Source organism: Fusarium oxysporum, chromosome 3 (genome assembly GCF_000149955.1).
Source record: "Fusarium oxysporum f. sp. lycopersici 4287 chromosome 3, whole genome shotgun sequence".
Lineage (NCBI taxonomy): Eukaryota > Fungi > Ascomycota > Sordariomycetes > Hypocreales > Nectriaceae > Fusarium > Fusarium oxysporum.
Genome location: NC_030988.1, coordinates 401,663 through 420,555, shown reverse-complemented (window position 1 = coordinate 420,555; position 18,893 = coordinate 401,663). Strand labels below are relative to the sequence as shown.

The following is an 18,893-nucleotide window of genomic DNA, read 5'->3' as shown; positions in this document are numbered from 1 at the left end:
TACTAGCGCTGAGATAATGGGTCGGTTACTGTTAAACCGTCGGGTAATTGTCAGGGCATTTTGGCTAAACAATCTTCTTTTCCCAAAATAGAAGGGTCATATAATGTTTTAACCCTCTTTTAGAGATAAACAAGACTGTATGACAAACGCCTCTTGTGAATAGGGTTGTTATTAGCTACCTGTGCTAACTACAGGGATCCTAACCTCCCTCACATCTTGACCACAACACATTTCATTGGCTATCCATAATTATACCGTTCAACCTGATGGGCAGGGAAAATCGGGCTTTATTCAGCCTGGACCAATTATAGCTCTCCATTTCAATCACCCCTCTGTAAGTAACCCACAGAGTTTGCTGCAAGCAGCCGACCGGACCCCATATAACCCCGGGTAACACATCTGCTACAGCTGACAACAGCTAGGGGTGCCTCGGCCTCTGTTGGCGCGCCCCATAACTCAGTCACTGCGATTAATCATGGTTCATCAGATCCAACCGTTATTAGTATAAGCCACGATAGCTCCAAATATTGAATCATGTGCTTCTGTGAGTGGATGGTCCATTTGGACCGACAGCAGCATGTTCTAATCTTCTACATCTTAAACACCTCTGGCGAAGATATCTAGCATGTGGCGGGATTCAGCATTAGGAGCCCTTATGACCTGTACTATCATCAACATATTACAAATATGGCTTGTGATAGTATTCTTATAACTGAATCATCCAGTACCAGACATTAATAGGTATGTATTTTTATTTTATATTATTCCTTCATATAATAAACACATCGTCGCTACTCTAAATTGATTGACGTAGTTTCCAAGTTCATACGATTAAAAGTTGCGGATTTTTAAATACTCACCTCTTTGTTTCGTCTCACAGTCCCTGGTTAGCACCGTACTAGTAGCTGCAGTAATACATGTCGGCTTATAATCAGAATCTCACAATCGGTAGGAGTAGCGACGCATATGCGTAAGGGCAAGACTGTCACACTATAATCTTCCTATTCTTAGAGTGACCAAGCTTGGATATTGCGCCCCAATATAGCCAAGCACGATAGCGAGAGGTGCCGATTCTATATAAGATGCATTGACAAGGTTTATGAAAATACCGCGTTCAAAGTAATTGCCCTCACACTATGGTCATGCACTTCAATCTTTTCAAAGGTGCTTTGCCGCCAACGGGCGAAGGCCATGGCTTTTGCAAGGCAATGTTCCCGCCGCCATCATACATTGAACCAGGCCGAGCCAATCCACTCAAACCCAGAACGGAAGCACTTGCTGTAACTAAGGGCAGCCAAAGAGGCCTCCCTCCGCCTCCTTTACCGCGTGCTAGCGCAAGCCTTAGACGAAAGCCAGCTATTAGGTCACGAGATCCCATGGCAGAGATGCTACAGGACATCGACTACCTTCTCGCCGACTATGGATGCAATGATCAGCAGGACCGAAATCCCTGTACCACCTTCCTTCTTCGGAGGGTTCCAGGTGACGGCTTGTGGTTGAATTACAAAAGAAACGCGGAAACTATCACATTAACGCATAACTTCGATTCTGTATATGTTTTCACATTGGGCTTGATGCACCAGTCACTTGGCAAACGTAACATCCGGCCAACCTTACTGGCAGAATCGCATTCACATCACGAGCTTGCGCATGATGTAAGCTTACTGGTTCCAATAACCATGTACAGTGATCTGATCAACACATGTTGTTGGAAGAAACACGAACTAAAAGACCTTCCTCCGGGATTCGAATGCGGATTCAGTCGGGTCATAAATCAACCGCCAGACTCAGGGGAGGAAAATGAGTCACAACCAGTCATAATAGTGACTTGCCTCAATAGGGCGTCATATTTGCATACCACGAATAGTCATCGTAAGGATATGTCTAGCTTGGCGTCAACATGTACATCCTGGCTATGAAGCAACTATGCCCTCCATCACTGCAAGTAAAGTAGACCCGCTAGTAACTAAGTGAAATTACTTTCGCTAAGTACGAAATTTATCGACTCATAGTCCCTAAATAGACTAACATCTATGCTACTGACTTCTACAATGGTTCTCTAGCTCTGACAGCTCTCGAGATATTGGTATGGCGGATACACCGAGCCCAATAGAGCCGCCTAGGCATGTATCACCACAACACGACCCTCCAGGCGGAAGGAGGCGAGATTTCGCAGTTCATGCGCTTACCTCCTCAGGTCAATGTTACGTTATACGTTGTTGAAATCAATTTAGATTTAATATGTTACCAACATGTACGAGCTGCCACGAGAATCATCAATACCATCAGGCTTAGCAGCTATACCACCATCTTAGCCTCCTTAATCTTTTCACCATCCGTTGCTATTACATATAGGTACATTAACTTTGACGTCGCTGTGATTAGAGGATACCAATGCCAAACTCGCTGCGATTATGAAAAGACATAAGGTACCGAGCCCATGCCTAACCACTATGCGAATCATACTGCCAGGATTAGCATTGTGCTTTTCTCATAGGCTGATATTATGCAAAGTACTTCTCGTATCTTACAGTAAATAAAAATTATGGCTTGCTGAATAAGCATGCAAGACCTCTCTGTAACAACTCAAGCCCCTGGCCCCGGCAGGTCAGAGGCTGCCCTAGATGGATCTATGCTGTCGTGTTTCCGATCTGAATGTTGAAAGGACTCTTTACAGACTTGGATACTTTGCTCAATATAAAGACATGAGCGATTGCGATTTCGATCCCTCATCAGTCAGCCGAACCCCTAACATGCCGACAATATTGCCCATACATTACGTCGTTCACAAGGGGTGAGGAATTTTGGAGTAGACTATGCAATATAGTACAGTACAATATGCTACGCGCGGCGCTCTGTCTTATACCGACTGTCTCTTATCATGATGTATCTGAGCCTCTGGTCCAAGGAAACTTAAGTTTGAAAGCATCGTTTTAGGGACTCGGCTTAATTGCTTTAGATTACTTATCCTTCCCTGTTCTGTTTAGGGGCGGATTGCCCAGTAGAGTCGGGTTAAGGATAAATGCGAGCTCAACTTACGACACAATAGAGATATGAGGTAAGTAGACACTGACCAAGGAACCTTGGGCCTTGTCTACCCTGCATGACCCAACCGGATAAAGGATTAGTCTGTTGTGTAGGTTGTTGATATGCTCACACTTAATATAGTATTATTAATTATTACTTAAAGCCAATGTCAACAGCCTATATAAGATTTATTATTAATATATACCTATAAGTACTTTCATATTAAAAAGGCAGTTATATAAGGCAAATAATTTTAACATAACGAAAGTATATTATTAGCTAATTCACTATCCTTATACAGTCTTATCTAAGGACATGTATTCATTATGATTAGTTATAGGATACTTCCCCATAGATTTAATTATAATAACATAACTCATATTCTACTTACTCCAAGCTGGTGCCAGTTCGTCCCCCGAAGCGATCTTGCAAAGAAGCATTCGTTCTGCTTTTACTGTTGTTTATATTGCGCAGTAGTGCTGGGTGAAAATGTATTTTTATGAAACTTGGTTGTTCATTATTGAGCTGAGAGTTATTCTCGGGTTTATATCTCTAGATGATTGTATCTAGGACTTTGAACTTTAAATCTAGGACTTTCAGACTAACAGTCTGAATCCTGAAGGGAAGGGGATTCCCGGATTTTCCAACACGCCCCCATCCACCTTGTCTTCAGGGCACAGAGTCATCGTGGACTTCAGTACTCCAAATAATACGACCTGCTTCCTCGATCGGACATGCACTGACTCGAATTGCTTCTAGAAAGTGACCGTGGCTGACGGCGTTCAATGGTTTAGTGAGTCCGTCTGCTACCTGCTCATGTGTGCTGACGTATTGCACATCAATATTCCCGGCTTCAACTTCTTCTCGGATATGGTGCTCGGTTAACGGAATGTGCTTTGTCCGTTGGTGAAGCTCAGGGTTTCTGCATAGCTTTAGGGAACCCTGGTTGTCGCCGTTCAGTGGGATAGGCATATGTAGCGGAAGGAGCAGTTCAGAGAAGAGGTTCCTAGTCCAGGCCAATTCTCTGGCACACTGGGAGAGTGCTGTATATTCAGCCTCGGTAGTCGATAGTGCCACTGTTTCGTGCCGTTTGGCCCTCCATGAGACTGTAGATCCTTCAAGTTGAACAAGCCATCCAAACGTCGATCTTCCCGTAACAGTGTCGCCTTTCCAATCCGAGTCGGCCCAAGCTGTGATGCTCCAAGCGGATTCAGGATCTTTCTTGACGCCCCCAAGCACCAGGCCGTGGTCTCTTGTCTGCTGTAGATAGCGGAGACCTCTTTTGATCATTCGTGAATGTGTTGGTGATGGATTCGACATGTATCTTGAGAGTACCGAGAGTAGGAAAGCTAAATCGGGTCTGGTTTGGGTCATTCCATACATCAGCGAGCCGGTTTTCGAGCTATAGTCTTCTCGTTCTTCTGGAGAAGCCGAGTCGCCATTGTCTCTTGGTTGCAGTGTCGAGAGTGAATTTCGCTCCATCGGGGTCTTGACCGGTCGACAATCCTCTAAGCCGAATTTCTTCAGTATTCTGGTAAAATATGCATCCTGGGAAAGGTAGATCAGCCTTGAGTTCCTGTCTCGGGTTATTCTTACTCCAAGAAAATGGCTGGCGGGACCGAGATCAGTCATTGTGAAGATCTCTCCCAGGCGGGCTTTGTACCCTTGGATTGCTTCCTTGTTGCTGCCCATGATGAGGAAGTCATCCACATATGTGATGATGATCACTCCCGTTGTGGGATTGTGATATACGGCCGTGTCAGACGTTACTTGTCGAAAGTCAAGGGATTCCAAGGCCTCCTTCAGCTTCTTTTGCCATTGCCGAGGCGCCTGTTTGAGTCCATAGAGGGATTTGATCAGTTTGCAGATCTTCTCGGTTGAGAATCCTGGCGGACGGTCTTCTGGGTGTTGGTCGAAATACTCTACAAGCCCTTCCGGCATTTCGATGAAGACTTCTTCCTCGAGGTCCCCTTCCAGGAACGCCGTCGACACGTCCATCTGCTCAATCTCCCAGTCAAGACAGGCAGCAACGGTGAGGAGGATTCTCCAAGTCGCCGCTTTGGCAACAGAGGCAAAGGTCTGGTTGTAGTCAAAGCCGAACTGTTGTTCAAAGCCTCTGACCACCAGCCGCGCCTTGAACTTGTCGAGGTTGCCGTCCTCGTTTTTCTTGACCTTGAATACCCATTTGACGGTAAGTGGCCTATTGTGAGCTTGGTTGCGGTCCAGCATGCGCCAAGTTCCTTTCGTGAGGAGACTGCGCAGCTCACTGTGTATTGCTCTGAGCCAATGCTCCCTTTGCGGACCTTGAAGCGCTTCAGTCATTGTTTTGGGCTCAGTGATCACCTCTTTTCGGAGATCGGGCAGCTTAGCTGATGTCATGGATGTTGTCGTCTGTCCATGCTGAGGATTATGCACCTCAGCATGCTGAAGATTGTTCACTTCAGACCTTTGTGGCCTTGGAGTCTTTGTCTGCTCCGTGACGGACTGTGGCCGGCTTGAGATGGGAGCTCCGTTCTTGCGGATTTCCGGCTCAACATCATGCTCAGTTTCGGTCAGGAGTTCTGTCTCCCCAACCTTTTCGTAGAATTGTACATTTGCAGAACGGACGATCTGATGTCCCTTCCTGCGAGAGGGCACCCAGCAGGTGTAGATCTGTGAACCTTCCATGCATAGGTAGATTCCAGCCTCTCCTCTTGGGCCAAACTTGTGTGATCTCAATCTTCGTTCCTGCGGTATGTGTATCGTGACTTGTGAGCCGCAGATTCGTTCTCCGGACAGATCCGGCTTGTTGTCTTGTCCGGGGAAGGCCTCGTTGAGAAAGCTTTCCATGGGAGTGAGGCCATCAATTGCCCTGGTGGCTGTCACGTTTGTCTTGCGCACCATATCTTCCAGGACCAATGGCCAGAGCTCTATCGGGATTCTTTCCGATTCCATGGTTGCTCTGACTTTGTCAAAGATGATGCGGTTAGAGCGCTCAGCAACTCCGTTAAATTCAGGAGTATATGGTGTCGTCTTGATGATCTTGACGCCGTGAGTGTACTCGAGGTTTTTGAGAGACGCACCATAGAGCTCAGAGCCGCCATCCATTTGGATTGCGTACACTCGGATGCCATACTGAGTTCGTATCTTGGAGATGAGCTGGCCTAGAAGTTCCGAAGCCATCCCCTTCCTCGTGAACGTGTAGGCCCATCTCATTCTATGCCTGTCATCTGTGGCAATCATTCCCCATCGTTCGCCTCTAATGCCCGGTGGATTGACTTTGAAGGTGTCAACATGAATGAACCCGGCCCTGGAGGCTCGTTTCCGTTTATTTCGCGGAGTCCATCGTAGGGCCTTTGCGATGTCGCAGGCGAGGCAGTAATTGAAAGGCTGATGGTCGTGGTGGCCGTCACAGTACATTCCTCTGGTCATTTTGGCAGTCTGTGACACCTGATATGCGTTAACATGGCCGAGTCTTCGGTGCCAAAGGTCGACATTCAGGCATTGGTTTGATGAAGCAGTGTGATGATTGCATGGTTCTGGCTGGAGTTCCGAGACGGCCTGGTTTGAAACAGTAGTCTTTCCGACCTCAGTGTTCACGTACAGACCGTCCCTTCCTATGCGGAGGAGACCAAAGACATCTCCTGTTGGGTCGTACATGTCGTTCCCGTCTATCCAGCCGCCGTTCTTGTATAGCCTGAGTCCTGACATGACATTTACCGGAAACTCAGGGATGAACAGCGTGTCTTTGAGGTTAATTGTGACCTGCTCACCCCATTTGTTTATGAAGCAAATTTTGACTGTCCCCTTACCGAATGGGTACACCTTCCCACCGCCCGTAACGAGGACCGTTCGGGTTGCAGGCTGCAGTTCTGTGAATAGGCTTTGGTCGTTGCAGATGTGGACTGATGAACCTGTGTCGAACAGCCATTCTGCGGTTGAAGAGATGTTATCAAGGGAGACTTTACACGTCTCTGTATTGTCCATAGGTAGCTCGTCTGAGACGCTGTCTTCAAGAATCAGAAAAGATCGCTCAACTGTCATGTGATTTGATTCCTTGATATGGAGATTCTTGGTGCTGTCGCGTTGAAGATCATGCTCCATGAGTTCCTTGGCGAGACGGACTGCCCAGTCGGGTCGCTTATCCTTATGGGCGAACCAACAATCATTTTCATGATGTCCTCTCTTCTTGCAGTTCGTGCAGGTATGTTCCTTGTTCTTGCCGACTCGATGATTGGTTTCCTGGCTAGACTTGTTCGCGGCTCGCTGGTTCTTTGAAGATCCTCTCCTCCGGCCACTTGCCTCTTGCTTTCTTGCGGCCGGGCCCTTCCTTCCAGTCTTTTTACTGTGAGCCCAGTACGTGGAGGCAGTACCATGACTGTCATCATCATCTGATGACCTGTTTTCATCAATGAGATCTTGCTGCATTGATCGTAGTGTTGGCGGATGCTCCGAGCGTAGGAGAGCGCGCTGTCTGGCAGTCCAGTCAGGGTACTCGTTCTCGCAGGCAGTCAGATAAACAACCTTTTTGAGGGTATCTGAGATTGGTTCTTTCTGCTCGAGGAGAAGTTTGACGAGTCGTTCAAAGTCGACATTAAATTGTGGAATTGTCTCGTAAGAGCTTGTTTTGATCCGGATGAACTGGTAAAGTGTTGTCTGCAGAAGAACTGGGCCCGTGCCAATACAATAGGCCTGGAGAAGGTTGAACATCTCCTGGGGATTCTCAATCCCGACTAGTTGACTGAGTGCTTCTCCAGTGCAGTTACCTCGGATGGAGACGGCAGCTTTTGCCGCCCTGATCTTTTGATCCATAGTCTGCTGTTCCTCGGGAGGGTAATCACCAAAGACAGCATCTTCGAGGCCATTGATCCGAAGAATGGCCTTCTGAGCTGGGCAATATTGCTCCCAATTGGAGGGGCCGCCTAGCTTGAGCTCTTGCGGAAGGAAAAGAGTATTCTTTTCAGAGATGACCGTGGTACTGTCATACATTGAGGATGGTGTGTGGTCTTGACCTGAAGCACCAGGTTGCGACGATTCGGATGCAGGCGATACTCTGATTGTGTTGCGAGTTCGCATGGTGGAAGGTGGGGCTCGTCGTGACGTCATCTTGAGTTGAAGTTAAAGTTTGGTTCTTTGATTCAGAAGAGAAACCCGGTGTTTGCTAACCCGGGCTCATAACCTGTTGTTTATATTGCGCAGTAGTGCTGGGTGAAAATGTATTTTTATGAAACTTGGTTGTTCATTATTGAGCTGAGAGTTATTCTCGGGTTTATATCTCTAGATGATTGTATCTAGGACTTTGAACTTTAAATCTAGGACTTTCAGACTAACAGTCTGAATCCTGAAGGGAAGGGGATTCCCGGATTTTCCAACATTTACCGGGATAACTCAAATGGAGACAAGGTCCCTGTACAAACTCACACAAGATGACCCACAAGTGCACACTGGGTCATATGATAGCCAGATCGAATGTCTGAAAGACATCATTTCTGGATTGAAATCGGAGATTGAAAGACATGATAGGGAGTGCAATCTGACGAGACAACAAGAAACGGAACGAATGAGAAAGAAAGAGAATGAGCTATGGAAAGCAACTAAAGACCTTGATGAAGTGCGGCAATTCTTATCAACTGTGAAAACGGAGATCGACTCTATGCATAGAATGATACCCGCGCCAGAGGAAGCTACAAATGTGGATAAAAAGAATCCACGCTCTTCGAACGACTCTGATATTAGGATTGGAGACGAGCAAGGCGAAATGGCGAAACTGCGAGAATCTGTCTCTTTACTCGAGGCCAGAATGGAGGGTGTACTGGATGAGGCTGCGGAATTCCAAACTGAGAATAATCGATTGAAAGATGAGTTAGGGAAGGCGAGATCCGAGAATCTATCCCTCGAAGCAAAATTAAGAGACGAAGACCTTCAGCTAAACAGTCAGTTAGGTGATCTGATAGTGAAGGTCAACAAGAACAGCGAGGTCTTGAAGCTATTCTCTGACCATTGCAAGAGCGATGGAAGTCAAGTGAAGGCCCTACATGGCCGAATAGAAGCCCTCCTTGCAGAGCTACAAGAGATTGAAACTAGAGTAGATATCTGTGCGGATGAACTTCAATTGGCCTCTGTTCACGTCTTACCTACTTTTCCAAAGTACAGTATATCTCACGAGGGTCCAGAGGGGCGGGTTGCAGAAAAGGTCAGATGTCTTATTGAACAAGGTTTACTGAAAGTCGCTGGATGTCGATCGCACCCGGCGATAGAAAAGCCAGTCGAACCCAATAAAGCCGGCTTAGACACCGGTAACTATACGGAAATCGTCCCTACGCCGTCCTTTGGGCATGTAGGAGCTCAAAGATCCGATACAGAGGAAAGGCATTTCCAGGCAAAATCTCCTGAGTGTCATTCTACTAACAGCCCGGTGGATACAATAGTAGTGGCTAGCGGGAAAACATATTGCCAGCCTCCAAGACCCTTGGTAACAGATACGTCAGCTGTTGTACCGGATAAAATGATTGATAGTGCCAGTTCGTTAGGAGCGTCGGGTGAAAAGATAACCAGGAGTGTTGATCATATTTCACTACGTCTTGAAACTTTTAGGCTTACCATACTTTTACGTCCACTCTCTGCCATATCATCAACTGGGGACGAGGCTTCCTTGACCCTCAAGTCCTTGTTAAAGGTTGAGACTATTTATTCATCGGAAATAGTTAAGGACAATGTTAAAGACAAAAACTTGGCCTTGATTGACAAGGCCATTGAAACAGGAAGATATACAAATGAATCACTGTCTAGAGCCTTGGCTAGCATGACATTGGAGGGGAAGCAAGTATTTAGCGATCCCTGGTTGGAGAGCTACACAGATATTTTCAAACTCTTTATCAAACTGAAGCGATTGATGAATGCTGAAAAGGGAGGAGCCGCGAAAATACTTAAGGCGACAGAGCAAATAAATCAACAACGGGATTCGGCCACCGCTGGCGCATATCGTTCAAGGAGGGGCAAATCAAAATAAAGGAAGTAGTATGTCCTTAACCTATACATAGATATCTTGGCTACATTGAGGACCTATGGTTGAGAGCTTATAGAACTGAGAGACAGAAACAGGAAATTGGGAAAGCCACGGCGAAAGCCTGTTGACAACAATCACAAGGTCAACAACGAAATGGCCCTTTGGAAAATCATAGCTGGTAGTTTGGTCCCGTAGTGCACTTGTCAACAAGACCAGCCCCCAAAGAGTTCTTAACCCAACCGCTCTCAGTCGCGCCTAGCACTTTGATTTGTGATATTATGATAGAGCTGGTTTCCTGTACGTCGTCAGCTTACAGTAGCTGATATGCCAACAGTCTTGTTAGACTGCATATTGAATTCTGAGACGAGCAGTGCAACATGTTGTAGTTCGCACGTCTTCTGATGAATCTCTGGAGCGGGTGGATCATCTTTACATCCTTCAAAGCGATTCAGCCCCGTACCACAAAAGCCAATAATCGTGGTGATGAACTAATTGGCTTCTAATTCGGGTCGGCAAAGAGCTCTGTCAATTCTTCTTTGATTTGTCTTATTGCCTTGTGCAACTTCATGGCTTGTGTTTAATTGCGTTGCTTCTTCTACCCATACTGCCCAGCTACGTGACCCTCAAACATATCATCTGCATGTATATCACAGGGAAGACGTCGACATTGACTGTGATCGTACCCACTCCATTTTATCAGTAGCGCATCCAGAAATAGTCTACCGAACCAGTTCTAGGTCAAAGAAAGGTTCATTGTAGAGGGACAGCAACCTCACCGGGCCATCTAACGCACTAGGAAGCCGATACCACCCGATGAGTATATGAAGTAGCCGAAACATCAATTTCATTTCTGAGCTCCCTGCTTCAGTGTTTTCTTGCATATCACTAGAAGTCGAGTCGATTCCCAAAGTTAAACGGATTGTCTCTGTTAACTATTGCCGGTTGACAGTGATCATGATGTTCAGGCGCCTCTCCATCAAACGTTTCTTTTTACTGCAGCGGTTATATGAGGAATAGCAGATATAGAACAGACTCCGAGATCCTCTCGGGACGATTTCGGTTATGCTGGCATATAGGCGGCCTATATGTAGTCGAAAATCGCCACTGTTGAATGTTCGTTGCGGCGGTGCTATTCGTGGACCATCGATTGAAGAGGTTTTTTCTCTATCGTATCGGAGATGTAAAGTTGTTTTGACTCTTCTAGGTCGTCAACCTGTTCCTTTATTTTATCTGCCGACTTTTCCATCACCTGCCAACTGTTCCCTGAAGGTTTGGATGCCCTCATTGTAGCTCGCAGATTTAATATGCCTCGGTAATAGTTCTCAGATACTGCCAGTTTCGAAATGCATATTATCTAAGAAATTTCAAAATTGAAGGGAAACAAGATGGCAGAATGATTATGAGAGCTATCATAAATTGGTCCCCGCGATGAAATACCTACACGCTGCTTTTCAGGCCGCAAGTTGCCTTACTACCCCTCTCGTTTTTGTTAGTTGATTAACTTTATGCGGCATTATTTATTATAGCCTATTCATTATTATAAGCCTTGCTGCTAAGAGCTTATCGTTACCACAAAAAGCCTAGGCATTCCTCCATAGGGCCGCTCTTAAGACCTTGAATAGATCTCCCCTCGGTTTTCATTATGATTAGCAACTACGGCTGTACTCAACTTTATCCTCAGGCGACTCTGTAGACTATCTTCCTTATAGCAATACTTGAGATAGCATGATGTTTCGATACAACCCCGCAACAATTGATTCTGAGATAGCCTGGTTCTAGCGAATTCTCGTTGGTGTTTTAACCTTCATCAGAGCTTAAGGTACCCTTTTATTGTGGTGAAAAGCGCCCAACCTGGTGTCGAAGAGGGTGTTGGGACCATATGTCACATATATAATCTGCTTTACTGAAACCATTTCCAATGCCCCTTCGGGCTACGTGTCAGTCAGTGGTCGGGCTTTCGTTCCCTCACATGTTTCTGTAAGTCAAAATTAACAAAAACAGAAATGCTTCCAGAGATAATGCACAGTATAGGTTAGTAAGTCGAGGAATAATACTAGCTGCTTGAGCTACTATCGGCTCCTCCGCATCATTGTAGATCAGTCCTCATCTCTCTAGGTATTTAGACGCCGCTGATACAGCCCCATGGACAACCGAAAACCACTAAGCCTCCTAATCTTGCACAGGTGGCATAAGATTTTGGTCATCATGATGCGAAGCAGCTTGCTCGAAACCAAGGCTTGGTTTGCCATAAGGAGCACCGGTGCTACCTGGTAGATCACCAAATTATCCAAACCCCCTGAACGGTAGTTTATGGTGAGCTGGAGACTGATGCAAGGTTTTAGTGTTAGTAGTGGAGTCGTAGTGCATAAAGATAATTAGGGGACGGTAAAAGAAGAGCATTGCGCCCATCCAGAGTTGGCGAAGTTCTTTTATTAACTTGTAACAGCCCCACCTTAAAAAACCCAGATACCTATATTTCCCGTCTAATTCTATACTTACTTACTGAGTTTTCTAGGTTAAGAAAGCTTAAGTAGTAAATAAGGAAATCTATTTACAGCCACTATACCTAGGTATCGCGGTAACAATACTTTAGTGATTAATATAGAAGCGGAGAAAAAAGCTAACCGAAGTCATGGCAAGATTGTACGATTGTGAGGCTCTTGGGAAATAAAGGAGGTTTGTTTTTGGATGACCATTTCGGAACACTATGAAAACATGTCAATACACCTGAGGACGATGATCGGGGACCGCCTTGACGTAATGCAGGAATGGCCCTCCTTGTAGGGTTACTACCCTCAACCGAGCTAGGACAGGATCCTGAAGCGATAAATATAAATTGCTATACATAGCTTACACTGAGATATTTGTATTTATTGCATGAAACCAAGCTTTAAAACGAAAAAATATTTGTATCAGCTTCCGGCTTACCAAAATGCGTGATACTGAATGGGAGTCTACTTATGAGGAGGTTAAGCATCTATTGCTTTCAAACCAGTGTTACGCTCGGCTTACGATTGAGTGTGACTGCTTTTCACCGTACGATGAGCAACCTAGAAGATATTACAAACAGAAAGCAGACTGCCGTCACCCGGCGATTAGCACATGGGATGGAGGTGTAAAGAGTGATACGTGCGAGGAGAGTGATACGTGCGAGGAGAGTGATACGTGCGAGGAGAGTGATACGTGCGAGGAGAGTGATGCATGCGAGGAGAGTGATGTGTGCGAGAGTGATGCGTCCGAGGAGAGTGATCCGTCCGAGGAGAGTGATCCGTCCGAGGAGAGTGATAAGTCTGAGGAGAGTGATACATACAGTGATACATACGAGGAGATTGATACGTACCAATTGAACTTATTCGCCATGGAGGACTACGAACTCAGACCGATCCCATATCTTGAGTATATCATCCATGAGACCCCAAACCGGATGAAAAACATATTCGCAGGCTTAGAATATGACCCCCGACTTACAGTAGGGTTGTGGGACGAACGAGAGGGTTCATTTTACGGTGAAAAGGTACCATATCTTCAGCGCCGACGAGCAGACGGAGATGATGCCTGGGAGACGCTTTATCGAGATGCGGAATATCTATCATCAGACCTTTTACGTTTCGACCACGTGAAGCATTCAGACGATAAGAGTCTTTTTATCTTTGCCGTTGCAATGAACGTAAACGAGTCTTTAGAAATAGAAGATTTCGAACTGTCGGACAGAATTTTCAAGCATTTTCGCAGACTGATACGGTGGACAAGGATCAAACAATCATGGCCAGATCTCCTGGAGTGTAATAAGAGTTTCCTTCAGGATAGTCATGAGAAGAATCAGTCGGCTTCTTTCGACTCTCCATACTTAGGTTATCCTAGGCAGGACTGCGAAAAGGAAGAGGAATATAGATCATTGGTTCGTCTTACCGACAATGGATTACTGGTTCTTGGTGGGCAAGGGCCGGATAGAGGACCAGATTGGCGGGGTGGTCGCACATTCCAGTCCACACACAAGGAATACCGACGGCTTCCATGTCTTGAATTTGTTGTCCCAGACGACCCAAGATCCGACTTTGTCTCTAACTTGATAGCTGATGTAAAACTTGCAGTGAATGTTCACAGAGGAGATGGCTCAGTATATACGACAGATCCGAACTGCTGTGAATATTTACAACGGGAGTTAAATCCAGATGGACTCTGGGAACAGCAGCAAGTATCAGAGCGTTCTCTGCGGCATTTCTGTCTCGATCATCTGCCGTTATTCAGGAAGGAAGAAGTCTTAATCTGCACTGTTGCAATGAAGATCACCGAAAATACAAAAGACATGCTTATGGGGAAAGAGGAAGATTTTGTTGAAGCCAGTACAGCGTTTGACCTGATACACAGAATATTAAGCAATAAAGGTAACCTCGTCGACTTGAATCATGTAAAGAATCTGCACCAGCTGTCTGAGGTGTATGACATTTTCATCAATCAGAACTTCGAAAGCCAAGACGCTAAGCATCTCAAAACGCTGCGACAAAACGGTCTGTTCGTCCTTACTGGTCCGGAATTCTATCAATCTAAGTTTAAAACGTATAAGATTCCTCTACTCAAAATAGCCTCTCTACGAGAACCAATTAAAAAAAGGTTTATCGTTAGTATTTCTCAGGATCGAAGCCTCGCAGTAGGGTGTTGGAATGTGCAAGATCGCAAATGTAGAGCCATCAATATCCCAAAGATATGTGGAGCGCTAAGAGTGAATGATGAGGATTGCTGTTTTCCGAAGGCTTGCAAAAAAAAACGAGTCAAATTCGATTTTATTGGCAAGGAGACGGAGATGTCCTTACGAGGTAGTATTCTTGAAGGTGTTGAACCACTAAAGGATCAAAATGTCTCTATCTGGATCATAGCAATGAGGGTCGATAAGCTTATCCATGACAGAAACAAGAAAAAACTATTAAACAAAATTAAGAAATTTGACATTGCAAAGCGTGTGGCAGCCCATATAGAGGCTGTCAACTCTGCGGATTCAGTATCAGGGGTTGTTTCATCTAAAAGAACGGATGACTCGAATGAGGATGATAGACCCGATACAAGAAAGCAGAATGGCTTAACAGTGGCAAAGAAATTAAGTAGCCAGCCTAGAGAAAGACGCTTCTTGGATATAAGTTTCGAAGATTTGCAGATTGAGGGTATGATGCCTCGCGGGGAGTTGAGGCTATGCGATAGAAGACGCCCGGGAAATGCATATATTGTTTGCAGAACAGACATACCCCATATCCTGGAGAATCTCAAAGGAGATGTCAAACAACTGGAAAGAAAAGACGCTCAATCTCTCCTTGGAGTAAATCTCCTCGATTTCGAGGTTAAAAACATTGCGGTAGGGGGTGGGAACGCGATTAGTTTATTTGGAGGACTTCGTGGAGAACACCAGTTATTCGTGCTGTCAAAGACTACGTTAAATAGGGCACTTAGCAAGGAAGATGCACAGAAGTTCTGGCAGCAGAATTCGAAAAAGCTAGATGATGCCTTCAAACGGAGAGCCTCATATCTTAAATGGCGCGAAGGATGTCAATGAGGAGTTATCATACGAAGGCCAAAGAGAATTAAAGGTAGGCGGTGAAGGAAGTAGCGAATAGAAGAAATAGCCCCGCTTCTTATCCCGCGACTCTCTCCGCCTATTATGAAACATGTTTGGCATGCTTGACGTTACCTTGCTTGCTTACTTACTGCCCAATTCTCGGCAACTCTTGTGACATGTCGAACTTGCGCTAACTTTCTCACCAGAAGCAATTGGCTTCAGGCACTTCGAGAAGATTGTTGAGTCGGGGCGCCAGGCCAAGATCGAGGGCCATTGTCGTTCCTGCTTTACACTTTACCCTCTTGGTTGCCCCATGGGGATGACAGCTTGTTAACACAACTCGGGACAGGCATGACCATGCCGGACTGATCTATTGAACCACCACAAGGTTGCGCATGTAGACCATGCGATAGAGGTCGACAACAATTTTCTCGTCTGATATCGAAAATCGACAGGATATAGACTAGAACCCAGCAGTACCGAGACATTGAGAGAAAGCGATAACGACAAATCGATTACATACAACTCTAAAGCACGTTTCCTTGAGCTTAACGAAGTAGACTTATTCATAACACAACGAAACTATTTTATTAACTGTCATGAGTGCCGCCTTGGCCTTCTGATCTAGGTTCAGTCATTCGGGTGCCTCGTGTGCATAAAGCATCCATTGCAATGGCACTGGCAAGACAGCAACTGACGATTGCTTTAGATGTGATCCACTCATCATTTTCGATGGATAGTTGCATCTGTTACACTTAACTCTTCCAAAAAGGGGTTGCAGTGCTTAGAATACGGAACGTAACAGACACATGGCCACGCTAATCTCTTACCAAATATGGTTCCGAAAATAGCAACCCGACCAGATCAGATTGCTCAGTCTAAGTAACCCAGGCTTAAAACTAGCTAGTGCGGCTGGTTAGAAAAAGGAAAGCCTTTCTCCATTTTGCGAGATCTATAAACATGAAGCTGTCTATTTCTATACTAACAAGTTTTGCTACAGTGATCGTCGCTGCCCCTATCGCTATGGCTGGATATGATGCTTCGCTTGCGAGCTACAACTCACCTGAAGGGATAAAATCACACCATAGCCCAAAGACCGACACTCATTTGAGGCCCCAATACACCAAGCCCAAACCCAAATCTTATCAGCCGGAGTCCGCCCATCCTCAGAAGTCTAAGACTCCCCTCCATAAAATGAAGCGACCCAAACGTGACCACAAAAATCCTCAGTCTAGACCTAATACTAAGCCTGAGCAACAGTCTCACCATAAGAGTCATAATGTCATACCTCACCAGTCTCAGTACGCGGGGCCGCAGAAGCGTAAAGCTTACGATACTAAACATATGCACCGCCGCCAAGGACATAGGCACGCGAAATCGCGATATGGAGAGCGATACTACTATCAGACGCGGCGAAGAGATTTGCTGACAACCCAGGAGTATCGTACATCCAGGAAAAGAGTTTTCTGCCTGGGCCTACGCTGACTATACACTTTGCCTTTCTTCCAGCGTGCTTGCGATGGGGAGCGAAGCGGATGTTAATCTGACTGGTACTTCCGTCATGGTGACACTTGACTAGGCTATTCAAATGTGTCAAAGTCGTTCTGGGGTGGCACTTGTATCATATTCACTCTATTCTATTTTTCCTCTAATCTTTAAACTACTTGGAAGATTCGTCCGATGATCTGACATGGCCAGTATCTGTGTTCTCGAGTGCAACAAGTGATTAGCCCACTGCATGTAAGGAAGTGCAGAGGCTCGCCAACAATCTCAAGATGCAAAATGATCAGAACATTTACCAATTCGAGTTCGCCGACAACCCCAAACAGCAGCAACAGGACGATATTGCAGCCTTACTTGCCCCCCCTGACGATATGTCACAGAATTCCATAGCAGTATCTGATACACTACACAATACCTTAATGGTCTCCCCTTTTCAGTTCAGTGCGCCGCCCGCCCCGGCATCTCAGACAGCGCACATACAACATGATTGCGAGTGCACAAGATTTTCCGACTGGAGCAGCGAAGAATTACTTGCTCCATTCAAACCGCCAGGTTCAGGTACTTCTCACGCAGTCCAGTTTGACCGTGCTCTTACACCAAAGCCGATGATCTCATCCTTGGGCATACCTATATCGAGCGCTGCTCTGCAGCCCATATTTCCACATCCGTCAGGTAATGCTCGTCAGTATACCGTGCAAACGATTGCTCCCGCTGTAACTCGCCTGTCAAATTTGGCCTCTATAGCCGGAACACCAGCGCTGCTATATCCGACGATCTGGAAGCCTGTCAAGTTCACCATCGATTCAAGGAGGAAGGCTCACATACATGCAACGGTTGAACAAGATGAACGGAACCACAGGCATAGTATTAGTCATCCCAGCCTGCCTTGATGGGAGAGCCAGACAAAGGAGCAGGATACATTTGGCGCTGATGAATCATCCTCTGACGACGAACCTATCATTATTGCAGATCGAGTCTCGGCCGACTCATCTTCTACGCCCTTGCGGGATCTTATGGGGACATCAAATTCCAGTTCTGAATCCCCAGGAAGTACCGTCACATGTAGAGTCCGGAATAGGAAGCATCACGAGTACCATAACCAGGCGCCTGGGCATCCATCGAAGGTCAATGTCAGAGATGCTGCTTTTCAGATTAAGAAGGTGGTTGATCACAGGAAGTGGACGTGTCCGATAAAACCAAGATTTCACCGGCTTTATAAGACGTCGGTTCCTGGTCCTTCTGAAGTTAGTAGGAAGTCGCTGCCGACACTTTATGGGTCAAGTCTTGTAAGATAACAGATGTTAGATATCCCTGAGTATGCATGTGATAATGCCCAACGATAGGAGGCTCTGGAGGTACTTCATTTGCTCCCTGCTGTTTCACTGTCAACATCGCCATCAGTATCATAACCCCCGGATCCCAAGGCTGCAGTGACCGGTCTGGTCATCGATACACCATCTTTCAATGACCACGTGTAACAGCTTTGCCCTGGTCTTTGTCGTTGATTTCCAAGATGGCAAGTTGATCGGTGCCGCAACTGATCGCCGTCTCAGCGCCATTATCAGCATACCGAACGATGTCTCATCTCACCAATACCTCCAGGTTCAATATGAGACTCAGCATAACGTTCCGGCTCTATGTCAAAGACAGCATGAAAATATTGACATGAAGTGTTCTGCACAAACGCGAGCAGAATTGTCACCAGAGAAACGAGGATCTACCTCTCATTTCCGCCGCGATTGTGTGCATTTAGTTTCCTTTTTGCTTCCTTGCGCCCTACCTGCTATTGTAGCACTCGTGGCTGGAGACAAACGCGAGATTGCGCGGTGCGCC

The 18,893-nt window shown here is 46.0% G+C and overlaps 3 protein-coding genes across 3 annotated transcripts; all 3 read left to right on the top strand.

Moving 5' to 3' along the window:
* Positions 1-8,357: 8,357 nt before the first annotated feature.
* Positions 8,358-9,482, top strand: FOXG_20882 (uncharacterized protein; the record flags this gene model as incomplete). The annotated part of the gene is made up of 2 exons (XM_018401201.1): positions 8,358-9,343; positions 9,438-9,482. The coding sequence occupies exons 1-2, from the start codon at positions 8,399-8,401 to the stop codon at positions 9,480-9,482; spliced, it is 990 nt and encodes a 329-aa protein (XP_018251741.1). The 5' UTR covers positions 8,358-8,398.
* A 3,412-nt stretch (positions 9,483-12,894) lies between these two features.
* Positions 12,895-15,554, top strand: FOXG_20881 (uncharacterized protein; the record flags this gene model as incomplete). Its single annotated transcript, XM_018401200.1, has 1 exon — positions 12,895-15,554. Exon 1 carries the CDS (start codon positions 12,945-12,947, stop codon positions 15,552-15,554), a length of 2,610 nt encoding a protein of 869 aa, XP_018251740.1. The 5' UTR covers positions 12,895-12,944.
* Positions 15,555-16,513: 959 nt separating this feature from the next.
* Positions 16,514-18,532, top strand: FOXG_20880 (uncharacterized protein). The gene has a single exon (XM_018401199.1). It carries the CDS (start codon positions 17,333-17,335, stop codon positions 17,948-17,950), a length of 618 nt encoding a protein of 205 aa, XP_018251739.1. The 5' UTR covers positions 16,514-17,332; the 3' UTR covers positions 17,951-18,532.
* Positions 18,533-18,893: the final 361 nt, after the last annotated feature.